This window comes from Balaenoptera borealis (genome assembly GCF_965194805.1).
Source record: "Balaenoptera borealis genome assembly, chromosome: 2".
Classification (NCBI taxonomy): domain Eukaryota; kingdom Metazoa; phylum Chordata; class Mammalia; order Artiodactyla; family Balaenopteridae; genus Balaenoptera; species Balaenoptera borealis.
In genome coordinates, this window is record NC_138867.1 from 115,119,778 (window position 1) to 115,137,293 (window position 17,516).

At 53.6% G+C, this 17,516-nt stretch overlaps 1 protein-coding gene across 1 annotated transcript in view; it reads left to right on the forward strand.

Annotated features, from left to right (window-relative positions):
- TGFBI (transforming growth factor beta induced) overlaps positions 1–16,876 on the forward strand; it is a 32,160-nt gene extending 15,284 nt beyond the window's left edge. The window contains exons 4-17 of the mRNA XM_082381426.1: positions 485–645; positions 961–1,125; positions 1,372–1,518; positions 3,565–3,706; positions 6,279–6,491; positions 7,334–7,471; positions 8,038–8,183; positions 9,029–9,165; positions 10,004–10,134; positions 12,532–12,656; positions 13,904–14,006; positions 14,583–14,662; positions 15,727–15,751; positions 16,226–16,876. Of these exons, the coding sequence (XP_082237552.1) occupies positions 485–645; positions 961–1,125; positions 1,372–1,518; positions 3,565–3,706; positions 6,279–6,491; positions 7,334–7,471; positions 8,038–8,183; positions 9,029–9,165; positions 10,004–10,134; positions 12,532–12,656; positions 13,904–14,006; positions 14,583–14,662; positions 15,727–15,751; positions 16,226–16,266 (1,754 nt within the window). The 3' untranslated portion in view covers positions 16,267–16,876. The remainder of the gene's footprint in view (positions 1–484; positions 646–960; positions 1,126–1,371; positions 1,519–3,564; positions 3,707–6,278; positions 6,492–7,333; positions 7,472–8,037; positions 8,184–9,028; positions 9,166–10,003; positions 10,135–12,531; positions 12,657–13,903; positions 14,007–14,582; positions 14,663–15,726; positions 15,752–16,225) is intronic.
- Positions 16,877–17,516: the final 640 nt, after the last annotated feature.

The window sequence follows — 17,516 nt, forward strand, 5'->3', positions numbered from 1 at the left end:
CTTTAAAAGGAACACGAAGCTCTCTGTGTGAGGAGAAGGGCCTCCTGAGCTTCCGGCTACTTGCAGGAAATAACATTTTATTACTTACAAATACCTAAAGTACTTCCAAGATCTGTTTCATTCTGGTGGAGGCCATTAGGGAACCAGTTTCAAAAACAGCTAGATAAATCCATAAGGCTACCTTGTAACTGGGATATCTGTTTCTGGTGTTCCCACCTGTGTTATCTAAATGTCTATGAACAAAAGCTTTGCTCTGCTTTAGTTAAAAATGATTAAGAATGACCAATCAGTTGAGTTCAAGTAGGGAGGCACTTGGCCTGTGGAGTTGTTCTAAGAAGCACGTGACCAGCCTTTTGGGCTCCCCGACAGCAGGCTGTCTCTGGCCTTCTCCAGCGGTGTGCCATCCCATCTCAGACAAGGGTGTGGTCTGGTTGGGGGGGGGGCATCCCACAGGCCATCCCCTCTCTGTCCTCTGCCCCTGCAGCCCTGCCACTCTCCAACTTGTACGAGACCCTGGGAGTCGTTGGTGCTACCACCACTCAGCTGTACACGGACCGCACGGAGAAGCTGAGGCCCGAGATGGAAGGGCCCGGCAGCTTCACCATCTTCGCCCCCAGCAACGAGGCCTGGGCTTCCTTGCCAGCTGTGAGATGACCTCCTTCTGCCCAGGGACCTGTACTGGGGACGCTTTCACTGAGACTCCGTAGTGATTTCCCACCGTCTCAGGAAATGTCTTCCTTAAGCCCTCAGATAAAGCCATGGCACTTGAGCTAAAATACGCCTCCCCAGGTGGCTTCCAATGCCCCATCCATTTAAGTGGCCAGACAGACCTTGGTGCTCACGGGTAGGGGTCCTCGGCAGAAGGGGGGTCCCCGGGGCACCTTTCCCAGGGTGGCAGGGACCCCTCTGTCGAACGTGGGGCCTGCAGCCCCCTCACTGCCACACTGACCCCCCTCCTAGGAAGTGCTGGACTCGCTGGTGAGCAACGTTAACATCGAGCTGCTCAATGCCCTCCGCTACCACATGGTGGACAGACGGGTCCTGACGGACGAGCTGAAACATGGCATGGCCCTCACCTCCATGTACCAGAATTCCAACATCCAAATCCACCACTATCCCAATGGGGTAGGGAATCCCGCCTCCACAGCTCTGCCCCGTGCCCACCCTGAGCCCACGCCCGGTCCGCGTGTGGGGCTGGCTCCTGGGGTGGTGTCCCGCGGGTGAGGTCAGCTGTGCACAGTCCTCTGCCCCCTGCACCTGCTTCTCCCCCGCTCGTGGAGGCCACATGCTGTGCTGTGTTCTCCCCGCCTGGGCCTTCGAGGCTGTGCCTCCGAGGTGTTAGCTGCTCATTCTCACTCCTTCTCCGGGCAGATTGTGACTGTCAACTGTGCCCGGCTGCTGAAAGCCGACCACCATGCGACCAACGGTGTGGTGCACCTCATTGATAAGGTCATCTCCACCATCTCCAACAACATTCAGCAGATCATCGAGATCGAGGACACCTTCGAGACCCTTCGGGTGAGGGACTGCCCCGGGGGAGGCCCAGCTGGGGACACACCACCTCCCAAGAGGGCCTTCTTCTGTGGGAGGGGTGGAGGACGTCTCCATGTTCGTGGGCGCTTAGCTGACATGGAGCAAGTTCCTTGAAATGCCCATGAACATGGCGAGTCCACTAATCAGGCTGTCAGCTTGACCCCAAGGAGACATCGTAATTCTCTGCTGGGAACTTCCCCCCGCTGGTCTTCTCCTATGTACTGTCCTTTCCTTGACTCCCCTGGGAAGCTCAGAGGCGATGGCTGCAGCAGGACGGCTGCCCGGGCCTGCACTGTGGGTTCCAGAGGTGGGAGGGCCCTTCCTCCCAGTTGCTGGTTCTCTCACGTGGGACTAGATAAATGGCCTTTCAGCCTGCATGATCTTCTGGACCACACGTCCCCACCATGGGACCCCTGATGTAGCCATACCCCTGTTTCCTTGGAGCCCTGACCACCAGAGAGGACACAAGTATAGACACAGACACGGAGTCTGGGATTTGACTTCTGGCCTGGCTTCTGCCTGCTCTGGGGCACCAGAATGCTGTTCCTGCCCCCCCTGCCCAGCAGGCATTTATCTTACTACTGGGGTGGCACATGGGCCTTCCTCTTGGCACCGGCTGCTCAGAGGAAGTTAGCACAGGCTGCCCTGTCAGGGTTTTTGCCCTGATTCAAGGAGAACTTCCTGACCACAAAGGATACCAAGTGGGCGTGGGATGGTTGTTCCCCTGGAGATCACCAACACAGAGAGACAAACATCCCCGGGCTGGGCTGGCACTCAGGTGGCCTCAGGAAGTGGCTCTGGAGGGCCCTAGGGAACCTGCCCTCTAAGCTCTTCTCATGCTTTCCTTCTGGGTCGCTCAAAGGTCAGGGGTCTGCAGGGGGACGATGTTCCCACAAAGTTGGTGGCACATCTTTTGATTAATAGCAGCTGATCCGCACCGAGTAACCCCCTCTTACTGTTCAGGGTTGGCACATATTCCTTCCTTTCTTCTTCCCTTTGGCTCTTTCTAACGCCCATCTGTCCTTCTGCTAACACATACTCACTCGTTAAGCACCTGCTACTTCCCAGGTGTGCTCTATGTGCCCGAGGAATAGAGGAGAACAAGACAAAGTTCTGTCCCCGCTGGCACTGGTATTCTTCCGGGGGACACAAGACAAGAAACAGACAAGGCAGTCACAGATCATGCTAAGTGCTGTGAAGTCGGGCAGTAAGTGGTGAGCAGAGGAGCCCCTGGGGACTGGCTGGGCCGGGAAGGGTCTGTCTGTAAGAGATGACCTTTCAGCTGAGGCCTGAATATCGGGAATGGCCAGTTACACAAGACACAGGGGCAAGAGCTAAGCTGGCAGGAGGGAGATGGAGAGTAGGGCTCAGAAGCAGGATGAGCAAGAAGGAGGCCTGCAGGGCTGAGTGAAGAGCGCTACGCAGCCAGCAGGTGAGGTGGGCGTGGCCAGGCTGGTGAGGCCAGATCCTGCGGGGCCTTGCACACCCGGCAAGGAGTGTGTCTCCTCCTGGGAGCAGCGGGGTGCTTTTAGAAGGTCATTTTCCTGCTCTGTAGAGAAGGGGTTATGTCATCCTCATGCTCACGGAGCCCACACAGATAATTAGCACCAGTAACGGTTGAATTGCACAACGTGAGAATATGTGTCTAATAGACTCATTTTCATCTGGGGGCGGGGGCGGGGTGGGGGGCCACGCCAAGTTGACTACCTAGAGAAACGACATTTTCGTCAAGGCCCGAGGAAGGAATAGGAGTCAGAGAAGCAAAGAAGGGGGGAAGGGCAGAGGGAACAGCAGGACAACAGCCCCGGGGTGGAAAGGAGGAAGGCAGGGCAGCAGCTAAGAGGTGGTCAGAGTGGGCGGAGCTCAGGCTGGCAAGGCTCCTGGAGGCCGTGGGAAGAAGTGAGCCTTGGTTCAGCCTATCTTTCCATCCAGGGCTTCTACAGAAGTCTGGAGCCCTCCAGAGGGGCACTGGCGAGACCATGTGTGCCCAGAGCCTTCAGGGAACGCTCCGTCTTCTCCCCTCCCCCACAGGCTGCCGTGGCTGCATCGGGGCTCAACACCCTGCTCGAAGGGGACGGCCAGTACACGCTCTTGGCCCCGACCAATGAGGCCTTCGAGAAAATCCCCGCTGAGACCTTGAACCGGATCCTGGGGGACCCAGAGGCCCTGAGAGGTGAGCACCCCTGGGCTTCTGCTGCCGCCTCATTGGAGTGGCCAGACTAAGCCCAAGGCCTGCTCTTGTCCAAGACAGACACGCAGCCTGCCATCCTGTCCCATTGCTCCCAGCTGGCTGTGTCTCTGCAGAGGCCACAGCAGAACCCTGGTCAGAGGGGCGGGTGAGGAATCCAGCAGCCTTTGTCTAGGGACACAGCTGGGCTGAGGAGGGAGGTGGAGCTGGAGGTCCAAAGCAAGCTGTGGCCAGAGTCTGGAAGAGTTAAAGGCCCAAATGATCAAAGCTAGAGTGAGGCTGCCGGAGTGGGCGGTAGCTTGGAGGTGTGGGGAGGGGGTGGCAGGTGCTGGCATCCTCGAAATGGAATCATCATGTTGACCCTTGAACTTTTCCTGTGTCTGGCCGGGGGGCCTCAGAGATAATCCAAAATTACAATGAAAAACCCAAAACAGTCAACTCTTGACTCTTCATTGCTGAGTCCTTCCTTACCTTCTCAGTGAGCTGATAAGTTAGGAGGAGTGTTGATTATTGCTGGAGGAGAGGGAAGAACCATGTGAGGGCATGTGAGGGAGATTAGGAGGGGAGGCCAGGCTCTGCCACCCCAGCTCCCCAACTCCAGGACCACTGAGATGCTGCCTGCAGGTCCCTGGGTCCCCTTCAAAGGGGAGTAGGCCCCAGGTCCCCTGTGCACTCCAACCCTCCAATCACACTTACTCCTTCCACATATAATCCAGGGATGACTTCATTTCTTTTGAATCTATTTAAACCCACCTTCGAAATGCCTAATGCATTTCAGACACCCCATAAATGTAAAACGTTCTCCTTGAAGCTATGCAGGGATGGGAAGGGGCACATTTCTGAAAGCACAGATGGGGATCTATTATGTCCAGATATTGTGGTGCCAGGAACCCAGGCCACAAAAGTGAACATGGTACAGTCAAGGAAGTTTAAACCTAGTTGGTGTAACAGGCTTAATTAAAAACAGGTCATTGGGGATCTGATGTGCTGAGCGTTGTACTCAGAGATACTCCCAAGGTCACGGGGATGAGGGCAGGGATGGGCATCCGCAGCCTGAGGGTCCTGAAGGCTTCCGAGGAGATGAGACTTGGGTGCATCGCAGCATTTTAGCTTTTTATTTAGAGCTGTTTTCCCCCTAAAACATGTTTTGTACGGAGCACATTTTTATCTTTGTAGCTATCAGAACACCTTATTATAAAGTGAAAAAAACACCCCAAGTTTATCCCTTTTGCACATCTGCCTTTTCCCACTTTAAGCTGTTTGCTCAAAGCGAGGGCCCTCTGTGTGGGGCTGCTACTGCAGGCTCGGGGGCGGGCGGCCACGGTCCACCTGACAGTCTCCTGGTTGCTAGCGGGTCGGCAGATGGACGAGAAGTGCCCGTTCGCAGACTGGCTTCCAGCCCTGGCCTGGCTCACCCTCCGAGGGGCCCTGGCAGTTCACCCACCTACCCACCCCCGGCCTTCAGCTTCCTTCCCTGAGAAACTAAATCCCCAAGGCCTCATTCCCACAGCGGTCTTGCCGTCCTTTGTCTTCCCCACCAGCTGAAGCGGGTCAGCACTGGCCTTCAAGGCCCTCAGCACTTCTGCGGGGCCTCAGAGCTTCCTCCTGTCTGTGACAGTGCGGTTTTGGTTCCCACACTCAGGACACATTGGAACTCGCCTCTGTGGTGAGCACGCAAGACAGAGGGCCCCGGGGACCTTGGTGAGCAACAGTCCTGGAACGGCTCTGCCTGGCTGGGGCTGGAGCACGTCCCCTCCGCTGCTCCTGCAGCCTCAGCACCCCCAGCCCCTGCCCTGTCCCTAAAGCAGCACTTGGGCAAGTAATTAAACGATTGTGTTTATGATTCACGGGCGGGGTGAATGGGGCTGCAGAGACCATGTCTTACTGCTCACCGTCCCCAGCCTCTAACAGGCCCTGGCAACTAAGGAGACCCTTGGGGTAAAGTGAACAAAAACAAATAAAATGTAGAAATAATTCAGAACTTTCATTTGCTACAGTTTTCATCTTTTCCTACCACACTTTACATTTTCATAAAGGTCAGTAGATTAAAAAAATCCCAAGGTAAACTCATTTGAGTTTTTCCCCTATCTGGGAAGTTCAGATACAAATAAGAGAATTCACCCTGAAGTTCAGGTACTAAGAAGCTAATCACTAGCATTTGTTGGGCGTTTACTCTGTCGTCAGCCGCTGTGTTGGGTGCTTAACCTTCAGAGTTTCATGTCATCCTTCCATCAGCCCTAGGAGATGAATGCTATGCTTATCTCCACTTGACCAGTGAGGAAGTTGAGACTCAAAGAGGCTCAGTGACTCGCCCAGGGTCCCACAGCTGCTAAGTGGCCGAGCTGGGGTTCAAACTCAGGTAGACTGCACAGAGCCCAACTAGTTTTACAGGCTAGGAGGAGAGGAAGAGGAGGATCCAGGCCACGTGGTACCCCAGGCTCGTCTGATCGTTAGCCTCGGAGAGAATGGAATCCTCCTAGCCGGGGCAGGCGGCGAACTGGCGCCTCAGGTCAGCCCGGCTGGCGCTGACTTGACCTGTGTCCTGTTCGGCCCCCAGACCTGCTAAACAACCACATCCTGAAGTCGGCCATGTGTGCCGAAGCCATCGTGGCGGGGCTGTCCTTGGAGACCCTGGAGGGCACCACGCTGGAGGTGGGCTGCAGCGGGGACATGCTCACCATCAACGGGAAGCCCATCATCTCCAACAAAGACGTCCTGGCCACCAACGGTGTGATCCACTTCATCGACGAGCTGCTCATTCCAGACTCAGGTGATCCAGGCCTCGGGGGCCTTGGGCTTGCCAGGTCTGCTGTGCCCTGTGCCGTCCATGGTGGCGCGGCTGGGGGAACTCGGGGATCTTGGGAGCCGCTTCCCTGTCTGCACCCAGCTCACAGCCTCCCAGGAGAGACAGCCTGGGCACCTGGCAGGTTGCAGCCAGATTATGAAGAGTCTTGAGCTGCAGGCTTGGGAGTCTGGGCGTTACCCTGTGGGCAGGGGAGAGCCGTTGGAGGTGTCTGGGGAGGGAGCGACTCAATCACGGAGGCCTTTCAGAAGATCTGCCTGCACTGGTTGGGCACAGAGGGCCATTTGCTGACTTCAGAGCATTTGCTTTCTCCATCATGCCCAAGGATCCCAGGGTCACTGACCCAGGGAAAAATGACTGAATGGACTTTGGCTTGGGTCCCATTCAGCATCCTTTCCCCATCCTGGATTGCCAGGGAGTTCTACTGCTAATGAGTGAGGGAATTTCACAGGAAAAAACAAACCCAGAAGAAAACTTTCTGTGGGTGTGGTCACTGGCATTATCAACTCTTCAGAAGCCATGACACAGACAAATGCTTTCTTCCTCCCCAGCATTGGACAGGACCCTGACCAAGGGCTGGGACAGAGGCCCTCTGCCCAACTGAGCCTCACCTCACTTCCCCAACCGGTGTGGTTTTCTGGGTGACCATTCCCCTGATGACACAAACCCGCTGTGCCCCAGCAGTGTTTAGAGGGGTTGTTGACTCAAGAGATGACATTCCTGCTGATGTATGTCATGCTCTGGGATGGACGAATGATACATGAAAACAGTACTTTTAACTTTTGAACCCACTTTCTCCTTCCTTATAGCCAAGACGCTATTTGAGTTGGCTGCAGAGTCCGATGTTTCCACAGCTGTTGACCTTTTCAGACAAGCTGGCCTCGGCACCCATCTCTCTGGAACTGAGCGATTGACTCTCCTGGCCCCCATGAATTCTGTCTTCAAAGGTATCGTGGGGAAGGCATCCCTGTGCGTTTGTCTCTGGGGGCAGCTGCCCCACCGCTGTCACCTCCACAGCACCCTCCCCAATTTACAGCTCCCCGTGGACCATTCGTGCTTCCACCCAGCTCAGCCAAAAGCAGAAGTGACTTCACGAGAAAGTGAAGAGGCTCTGCTATTTCGTTTGGTAGAGCAGAGGATGCACGTGGCAGTCTTGTCCTCAGAATTCAAGAGTGTGCATCTGTTGGGAGAGCAAAGCACTCCCTTGTCTTTTTATTTGCGGGGTCAATTGCCAGTGTGATAGTCAGGAGGTCAGAGTGAGGATACAGCTGAGCCATGGCCATGGGGAAGGCAGAGAAGGGCCAAGTTGTGTCCGTGCCTACCCCTCCCTCTTAGGGCAAAATTCCAAACACCCTTGATTATCTAGACATTTTTTTTTTTTTAATTCTCACAAGATGCCAGATGTTAAGGAGTATTGGCAGCCTTGCTTGATTTCTCAATTTCTATTTCCAAATGGAAGGAGGGATGGGCTTTCTGCTGCACTGTCTGGACCTGACCACGCCTTCTCTTGCAGATGGAACCCCTCCAATTGATGCCCGGACGAAGAATTTGCTTCTGAACCACATGATTAAAGATCAGCTGGCCTCCAAGTATCTGTACCACGGACAGATCCTAGAAACTCTGGGCGGCAAAAAACTGAGAGTTTTTGTTTACCGTAATGTAAGTTCTGGGTCCTAAATCACGCTCTTTCTTTGTCTCAGCTCCAAGAAATGCAAGCTATATTAGTGTTAAAAAAAAAAAAAAGTGTTCAATAAGCAGGAGCTTGCCTGAGAACTGGTTTCTAATAAGGAAGGAAGGAATTTTAGAAAGAATATCTGATATCAAAGGATCGAAATGGGGGTCTTGCCAAAAGAGTCAAGCCTCCTTTTCTGGAGGCCTTTGGGAATAAACTAAACACCTGTCTGGCCTGGCTGGGTAAGCAGCCATCCACCCTGAACCCAGAGTGATGAACGAAGGGAGGAGGGATGCAGGTTTTGGATCCTTCTTAGCTCCCGTGAAGAGAAGCCTTGCCTGAACTGACACTCAGCCCTCCTTGGTCCAAAAGCTTCTCTTCCCTCTTCTCCTGTTTCTTCTCTCTCTTCAAACCCAACAGTTACCCTGGAATATCAAATAAGAAGTACAACACAACATAGCCCTTGCTCGGGACCAGCCAGCGCCATTTGGCTAAAGACGGTTGTCATTTGTTAAATAGATAAATGAAGAGACTCGATCTCTTTATTTGATCATTGTCAATGGCCCTCTCGTGTCACGTGATAATCTCGTTATGGGCCCTCTCTGTACATTTATTGGGGCCTCTATAGCTGTTCTTTCCTTAAGGAACGCCATTTTTATTTTTTTTTTCCTGGAGGAAACACATCCTTTAATCCTAGTCTTAATGCTGCAGCCCCGTATATATTCACTGATCTCTGTGGGTGAAGCCATCAGCACATGCCCTGAACAAATCAGGAGGCCCCTGCTTTGGGCTGGGGGGTAACGTGGCCTCTCTCTGCCCCTCTTTTGTGCAGAGCCTGTGCATTGAGAACAGCTGCATCGCCGCCCACGACAAGAGGGGCAGATACGGGACCCTGTTCACCATGGACCGGGTGCTGACCCCCCCAGTGGGCACCGTCATGGACGTGCTGAAGGGGGACAGTCGCTTCAGGTAACCGGCTCCATCCCGGGGCGGTGCTTCTGCAAGTGGCCCTGCTGGGGCAGGACAGTGGCCTCAGCTGTCTGTCGAGCTCCCCACTTCCTCGGGGCTCCAGTGAACACTGGCCGTGTGTCCGTGTGATCTCCCAAGCCGGGGATTCGGAAAGGACGAGGGTCACCTTAAAAACTTAGGTTGAGAAGAAGGGTGGCTTCTGGGAGTGTAATCCTCACACCCTTGGGAACAGGGAGTGGGCTGCACTTGTATTCCTGAAGGGCAAGGGAAACATCCTGCTCCCCTTTTAAAGTCCCAGGGAAGCTGAGAACACCTGGCTTTGCGCGCGTGATGAGTCTCAATCCGTGTAGTGTCTGCTTATTGCCCCTGAAGTTTCCTTCCTTCTCAGGCTCCTGATGTCACTTTGTTTTCTTGCCTTGCTCTCTCCATTTCTGATTTGCTCACTCACCACTGGGTGCTGTGACATCGAGCATTCACTGAATTCAGCCATCTGCACAAGAGCCTAGGAGACCACCCACCCTCTGCCCCCACCTCCCACCCCCCGGAATCACATCCCTCGGGCCCTGGAGCTCAGCCAGTCTCTGGATCAGCCATGGCACTGACCTCTCCCTTCCTCCTTCTGCCTTTGGCCACTGACTTCTGGCTTTTAACTGAACTTAGCATTTATGGAGAGAAGATGCAGACCGGAATCGTTCCCTGTCTGTACGAAAACCAGCAAGGGGTATGAATGCCAGTGCTCTGGGCTCCACCTACCCACCGTGGTGCGGTATTTGGGCAAATGACGACCCCCCCTCACACACACACAGGGAGGTGACCTTTTCCGTGTGTGTATCCACAGCATGCTGGTGGCCGCCATCCAGTCTGCGGGGCTGACCGAGGCCCTCAACCGGGAAGGGGTCTACACGGTCTTCGCCCCTACCAATGAAGCCTTCCAAGCCTTGCCACCGGGAGAACTGAACAAACTCTTGGGTAAAGACCAACCTAAGTACATTTTTCAACTTCTCTAAAGTAACTGTATCGGTCAGGGTTTCAGCAGGAAACAGTTGGCACATTATGAAGGGTTTGACTGAAAGGAATTTAATGACAAGACTATTTGCAGAGGTGTGGGCAGGGTTAAGGAACCAGCAAAGGGTGATGGTACCCATTGTTTGCCACTCCAGGCCTGGGGGTGCTGGGGGCAGGGGATGGTGGGGGGAGGGCCGGTCCAGGGAGACCCTAGGAGGAGGGATGTAGCACACTGGCTAGAGCCACATGCAGCTGCTATCAGAACCATGGCAAGGAGGCCACTAGGTGCCTTGGCCTCCTTCAGCGGCCTCCTGGCAGCTGATCGCAGGAGGGTGAGGGAGCCCGGATGATGTACTTCACGGTGGTCAGCTTCCCCAGGCAGTGAACAAGGCAGAGAAGAGTAGAAGGGAATTGAGGGTAGATGACAACCAGCCCAGTCAACAAGGCATGCCTTCCCCTGAGGACCTGTGAGAACCTGCTCATGAAGCCATTTACCTGTGTCACATGTACCTCGGGATGAAAGCTTTACCAGGAAGCTCATCAAGGCCCTGAGCAATTAAGTTGAGTATGTTTGAGAGACAATCTAGTGGTGAAGAGCTTGGGCTCCCAGATTACCTGAAAGCAGACCAAACCCTGGCTCTGGCATTTACCAGCTGAGTGACCTCTTGCAGGTTGCTTAACCTCTCTGGGCCTTGGTTTTCCCATTAGTAAGATGGGGGTGGTAAGAGCACCTTGCTCAGAGTGTTAATAAGGATTAAATGAGCATTGCCCACAATGCTGGGCACACGTGCCCCATCGATAATGGGATAATGGCAATGATGGTGCGGAGGTAGGATGGGCCTGCGGTGTTTACTCTGCTGCATGCCTGTGAACGACACATCCACCCAGTGCAGAAAGGTGAGTCTGAGGACGAGAAGGAGGAGGAAGGATCTTGGCTAAGTCTTGGGACCCAAATCGTCTACACCTCCCTTCCCGCTCTGGAGTACAGAACAAAAAGCTCGGGCAGCTGTGAACTGTATTTGTGTCCTGTTTAATTTTCTTTATTGCTAAATGAATGCCTGTGTCTGTGGTGCTGACATATGTTCCTGAGGAGAGGGGAGACATTCACTCTGGACATAAACTTTCCATTCTCTCTCTGTTCAGGAGGAAGGGAATATTCCCCAGGTGTCCCAAGCCTGCTTGGCTTGCCTTTCATTTTCAGCTGTGCGGGAGCTGAGGGAGGGCTTGGGCAAAGCTCCCCCAACACGCCCTCCCTCAGGCCTACGGGCAGGATTAGACCCCAGCACGCCTGGGGCATGGAGCCCATCCCAGTCCCCGTGTTAGAGGTCGATCCAGGTGTTAGAGATCTCAGAAGAAGGAGACCCCTCCCATCCTGGGGGCTGGCTTGGCTCAGCACCTCCAGGCCGTATTTTGGTGGAAGGGAAACTCTTGCCAGCTCCAAGTTGTGGATGTTTGGAAATCCCTTTGTACCTGGTGGCTCCATCCCGTGGCACTCATGTGGATTCGTCCATAACCAAGTGAACTCCCCAAAATACTTTAAAGCTTTCTCTGTTCTCAGTTTCAAGTTGCTGGAAATAGCCGTCCATAAGCCCTGGGGATACCCGGCCATTTGGCTGGTAACATGAGTACCAGGGGCAGCCTCGATGCAGAGGAGAGGGCAGCTGGCAGCCTTAAGATTGCCTCCCACACTTAATCTGGGGACTGCCTGTGCACCTTGATGAGCAATTGGCTGCTTTCCCCAGTGGGTGGAGGAGCTGACGTGGGCCGGAAGGAATGCTGAGACGTGACGAGGAGGGACACTGTGGAGGGATCCCCCCTTCGGCCCTGACCTCATCGGCTCCATAGCTCCTCCAGACCGCAGCTGTCGACTCTTTTAAGTTCTCCCTTAGGAAACAGCCGTCTCAAAGTATGCATTTGAGGGCAGAATGTGTAAATATTTCACTACTGTGTTATAACTATTGGGAGCCATGCTGATGATGAAATGTCTCAGATGCCAGTGCTGGAAAGGCCCCTGGCTTTCCAAGCAAATATTTAGTCATGGAAACATGAGTCATACTCACAGAGGAGTATAGATTAACTCCCTTCTCAGCATCACACGGAAGCGTGTACTTAACCCAGCAGCCCATCCAGTGCACAGGTAGAGTCATGGCCACGGTCATATGTCTTGTTCCCCTGACCATTATGCACATGGTGGGTCGGAGGGCTGAGCACACAGTAGGTGCTCAATAAGTGCTTATTACCTGGGCAGGGGGTTCTCCATCTCGGGGGTGACTGCTTACATCTTCTCCTTTGGGCCCTCCCTGACCACACCCGTTACCAGCCTTAGGATTAACTCTGCTTTCTTTTCCCACAAACCTGCAGGCAACGCCAAGGAGCTTGCCAACATCCTGAAATACCACGTTGGCGATGAAATCCTGGTTAGCGGAGGCATCGGGGCCCTGGTGCGGCTGAAGTCTCTCCAAGGCGACAAGTTGGAAGTCAGCTCGGTGAGTATGTTTAACAATTAAAAGGCTGGCCGTGCCCTACCACTGGGGTTTAGGGCACATCTCGTCCCTAGGATGGCATTAGACACACACTCCGTGTTTAAGAAGCATCTTGAATCTCTGAGTGCATTTTGAAAGAAAAGAGAAGAAAGAAGGAAAGAAAAGAAAAAAGGAAAGGAAAAGAAAAAGAGTCTTCAGGGAAATCAAGAGAGATTGTGGTTAGACCGGAATAAGAACTTCCAGATCTGCAGGGGAATAAAGCATCTGATTGGCATCTGGGAGAAGCTATTAAATCTCCGTTTCCTTAAGGAAATGATAGTTACTTACAAGTCTTGAAAGATCAATTCCCAATCCCCTTCCCACTCTATCGCCCCCAAGTCCAGGGGTTCACTGAGCTGTACCATGAACCAGACCAGCCCAGGAGGCTTTTTCTTCTGACGCTTGTTCTGTGAACCTTCCCTTACTCTGCACATTCCACTTTGGAGCTGCCTCCGAGGGTCCCTACCTTGAAGAGAGGGAACAGATAGGCAGCCCAGCTCTGCGAAGCTGCCTGTGGCCTCCCTGGCTGTACCAGCCAAGGCCATTGACACCCCGTGGAGGGACCACCCTTGCAGCATGTGGCTGGCTCAGCTTCTGCTTCCTGCATCTCTCTCCTGGCCTCCAGCCATCCCTGTGCTCATCAGCTTCTCCCGGGAGCACAGGAAGGCAGGCAGGGACGGCATGACTTGTTTGACTTCTGCAGGTCACCTGAGAATCTCCCAGCTCCTAGTCTGGGGTGTCAGGGTCCTGTCGGTCTCAGGCTCCAGTTCCCCCTTCCCCCTTGGGTCGTTCAGGAAAGCCTGAGACAGATTTACCCTGTGAGAAACTCTGAAGCCAGGCATGGAGGAAAAGGGGAAAGAGCCCTTCAACCAGAGCCAGACACCTGGCTTCTGTTCCCAGCTGTCCCACCTGCTCAGCTTAAAGGAGGCCATGATATCGACCTCCTCACCACGCACTGCTGTGAGGATAAGGGAATCACACAAAAGAGCACTTTGTAAATTGCAACATGCTGGATCCACACAAGGATTAAATTGAGTCTACCAGGCCGAAGGTCTGTAGCTGACAGGGGTCTTGTTCCAGTCACCAGAGTATCCCCCACACTTAGCACAGGATCTGGCATCCAGAAGTGCTCAGTAAACATTTGCTAGGTTTAAGAATGGATAAGGTAAACGTGCTTGCTGTTCAACAATTGTTGTCTCTTTTTCTCCCAGAAAAACAACGTGGTGAATGTCAATAAGGAGCCTGTTACTGAAGTTGACATCATGGCCACCAATGGCGTGGTCCACGTCATCTCCAGTGTCCTGCAGCCTCCGGGTAAGGCCCTAAAGAACCACGCCCCCGCTCATCCTGCTGCTGGCCCTTCTCGACACACAGCCGTTGGTGCTCGATAGAAACCCTGCTGTGAGCAAAGATGAGAATGATGTGGGACGTGTGGACTGAGCATCTCTGGACGGCATTGCTGGGTCTGGTTGAAAAGTAACTTAGGAACTCTTGGTTCAAATGCACTACACCCAGCAACTCAAGGACAGATTTCTCTTTGCTGCGTTGCCTGGCTATCCTAGCCCTGTTCGAACAGAGCCCAGTTGTTTGTTACATGTGAACGCTGTGAACATGGGTCAAAGCACCCCTCCTGCAGCATCCCGCCCTGGGTGAGCTCTCTTTACCTCCAGCAAAGCTGGAGCCTAGCCTCTCTCAACCTGTGCATTCACCTTTCTTTGAGCTCTCTCCCCACGGGCCGAATTCCACCACGAGTTATGGCAAGTTACAAAGGAAAACTTCATCTGAGAATGTGAGCCAGAAAACCCAACAGTGCCCCCTCAGTCCTGGTGGTTATGAATGACACGCTAATCATTTCTCTCTCATTGAAGCTGCCTTTCCTTTTATCTGCAGCCAACAGACCTCAGGAACGGGGGGACGAACTCGCAGACTCTGCGCTTGATATCTTCAAACAGGCATCCGCGTTCTCCAGGGTAAGACGCCTGCCTACGCTGGCCCCTGCCCTGAACAGCCTTGGGTCTTGTGCTTGGGCTCATGGAGGGGACTCTCCTGTCTTCCTTGGCTGTCCTCCCAGGGCTCTCCTGTAATTTCTGTCCACTCCCATGGGGGCATCCTCAGCCCCGGCCTGTGTGGAGTTTGGATAAAAGAACCCAGGCAGGCCCTGCTTCCTTTGTGGGCGACAGCCGAGGCCTTCCAAGTGAGGCATCTGAGCCTCAGTGCGTGGGGAGGCCGTAAGAACAGACACAGCTGTGGAATCCAGCTGACCGAGAAGGGTGGCCCATCTTGAACTTTCCTTACAGCAGACTGGCCTGCCCTGAGCCTGGGCTCCGAGTCACTCTTCTGTTTTCCGTGACGCAGCCCGCCGTGGCCAGTGCTGGGGCCCTGCTGGGCAGAGGTGTGGGTGCTGGATCCAGGGCCCTCTGTGTGGGGAACCTCCCTTCCTTGCCTCAGCCCCACCTCCCTCTCAGAACCTCTCGGACTTTCTGTGCTTCTCCTCCTGTTCCCTAGCTTGCCCAGGGCCCAGGGGTCCCACTCAGGCTCCCTTCAGGTCAGGTGGAGCCCCTTGGGAATACGGGTCATGTTACAGAAGGTTTGCATTTCCACAGAAGAGCCTGCAGGAGGTAGTCTTTAACCCAGAGGTATGGAGCTGGAATACGTCCCTTTACTTTTGGACATAGGGCTCTCCTTCGCGCCCCTTGAGGAGGGTTCTTGGCCCAGAGTTCCTATTCCTGAGCCACCCCCTGTGCGATCCCAGCTCCGCAAGCTCCAGGTGATAGTCTGGGGGGAAGCCTGACTTTGGGGCATCCCAGGAATGTCCGCCTCAGAGTCTCCTTGGTTGGGGCTAGCACGTCATCACTTGGGGCTGCCACGACTGACTGAGTGGCCCCCCGGGGCCCAGCAGTTCCACATTCCCCTTCCTCTTCCTCATCCCCTCCATTTTTTTCTGAGTAAGGATGGCAATGGGCAAAGCCACTGCCATGAGCAGGTGTAGGTATTACATCCACTAGAAAACTTAACACCTTGTGTTTTCTTTCAGGCTACCCAGAGCTCTGTGAAACTAGGTAAGTCTGGTCTGGGTTTGAAGTTCTTGTAGACTTGTTTGGGTCTTACCCCCAAGCAGGCCCAAATCTGCCGTCTGTTGTCTATAGATAAGAACACCATGGTGCAGTAAAACATGGCCTTTGGGGTCAGACACAGAACACCTAGTTTCCTTCTCCCTAAGATGGAGATAATAAGAGTGCCAACCTTTTTAGGGTTGATATGAGTTTTTAGGTTTAAGAATCTGGGAATATTGCACAGGGGCTTGGCAGGAACCCATGATGAGGTCGTGGTCCCAAGCTGGCAGACGTAGAAAATCCCAGTTCAGAACATCATTGAGTAAGATATGAAGTTTCACAAACCAAAAAGCATCTGCTCTGTGCAGGAGAGGATGGTAGAAGAAGGCTGCTTGGCCCTCGTGCTCGTGATTCTGACAGTATCCTAGACAGACATGGGAAGCCTGCACCTTTTTCACCTTTCAAATATCTCTCTTTCAGCCCCTGTCTATCAGCGGTTATTAGAGAGGATGAAGCATTAGTGCGAAGGACCGCAGGAGGAATGCATTTCAGCAGCTCCCACCAATTTCTCTCAGTTTGCCAAAGAGACTGAATGTTTCTGAAACCAAATATCACACTTCAATGTACCTGGGCCATAATGTACACCGTAATGAGATCTGAGCCTTGGGAGGGTGGGGGGAGGAGGGAGAGAGAGAGACTTTTAATTTTTTTCCCCCTAAACGTGACTGTTAGCCCATTGCATGCAGAGACCTGGATGTCACGGCCTGACATTCACTTCCAGGAAGGACCTGTCCCAAATGTGGAACTTCCTGCCTATGCTACTTACTCTGGAAAAGGGAGCCAAAGTTTCTGAAGCTCACAAAACATGAATCAAGCAATCCAGCATCATGGGGGTGTCGTGGCACTGTTTTTGTAAAGCTCTTTCACAGTTGGAGAAATAGAAATGGCATCCTTATAAGCTATGAGTTGAACTGCTCTGTCAAACATTTCTTGCACCTGCATGTAGCTTGGACCCTTCTGTGTGACCTGTCCAGGTAGAAAAGAGAGGGTAGGTAGGGCACGCAGAGCTCAGGATTCCCCGGTTGTGGTAGAGACATGGTGTGTCTGTAATAATAAAACCAAAGAAATGTGTGCCGCTTTGGATGGGAACTGTGTGCTGGCTTGGGTATTTACAGGGTTGGGTTTCTGTTTCTTGGGGCCGTGATGCGCCTTCCACGGAAATTCCACCAGGAGCAGCTAGGCGACAAGCCCTGAGGGATGGTCTGTGGGGATGACCATAGCATCAGCTTCATAGGTCCATCGCGAGGATGAAGGGACATGATTCTTGTAAAGCACTCGGCACAGCATTAAGTATCCTTTTTCTTATCACGCTGTCTGGAGCTGCTCAGGATCAGTGCAGCTGAGAGCCCTTTTTTAGTGTCTTTCCCACAGGCAGCCCACTTTCCTGGAGACTGGGACGCCCCGCCTTCCCCCACATCACTGCCAAGGCTGCCTGAGAACTCATTTCACTTAGGCGACCAACTATCCGAAGATGGCACTGCCGGGAATAGAGCAGTGGCGCACCAGACACGGCCCCTCCCGGGTGTGGCTCCCAGTCTGGGGAAAGACAGCCGCTAACACGGCACCCCAATACAATCGTTCGTCCATCCATTCCTCGGATGTGAGTGTTAGGCCTTGGGGAGCACACATGGCCCTGTTCTCATGGGGAAGAGACTCATTCGTCAGCTAACGGCAGTGCCACCTGCCCAGCCACGTGGACTCTGAAGGACGG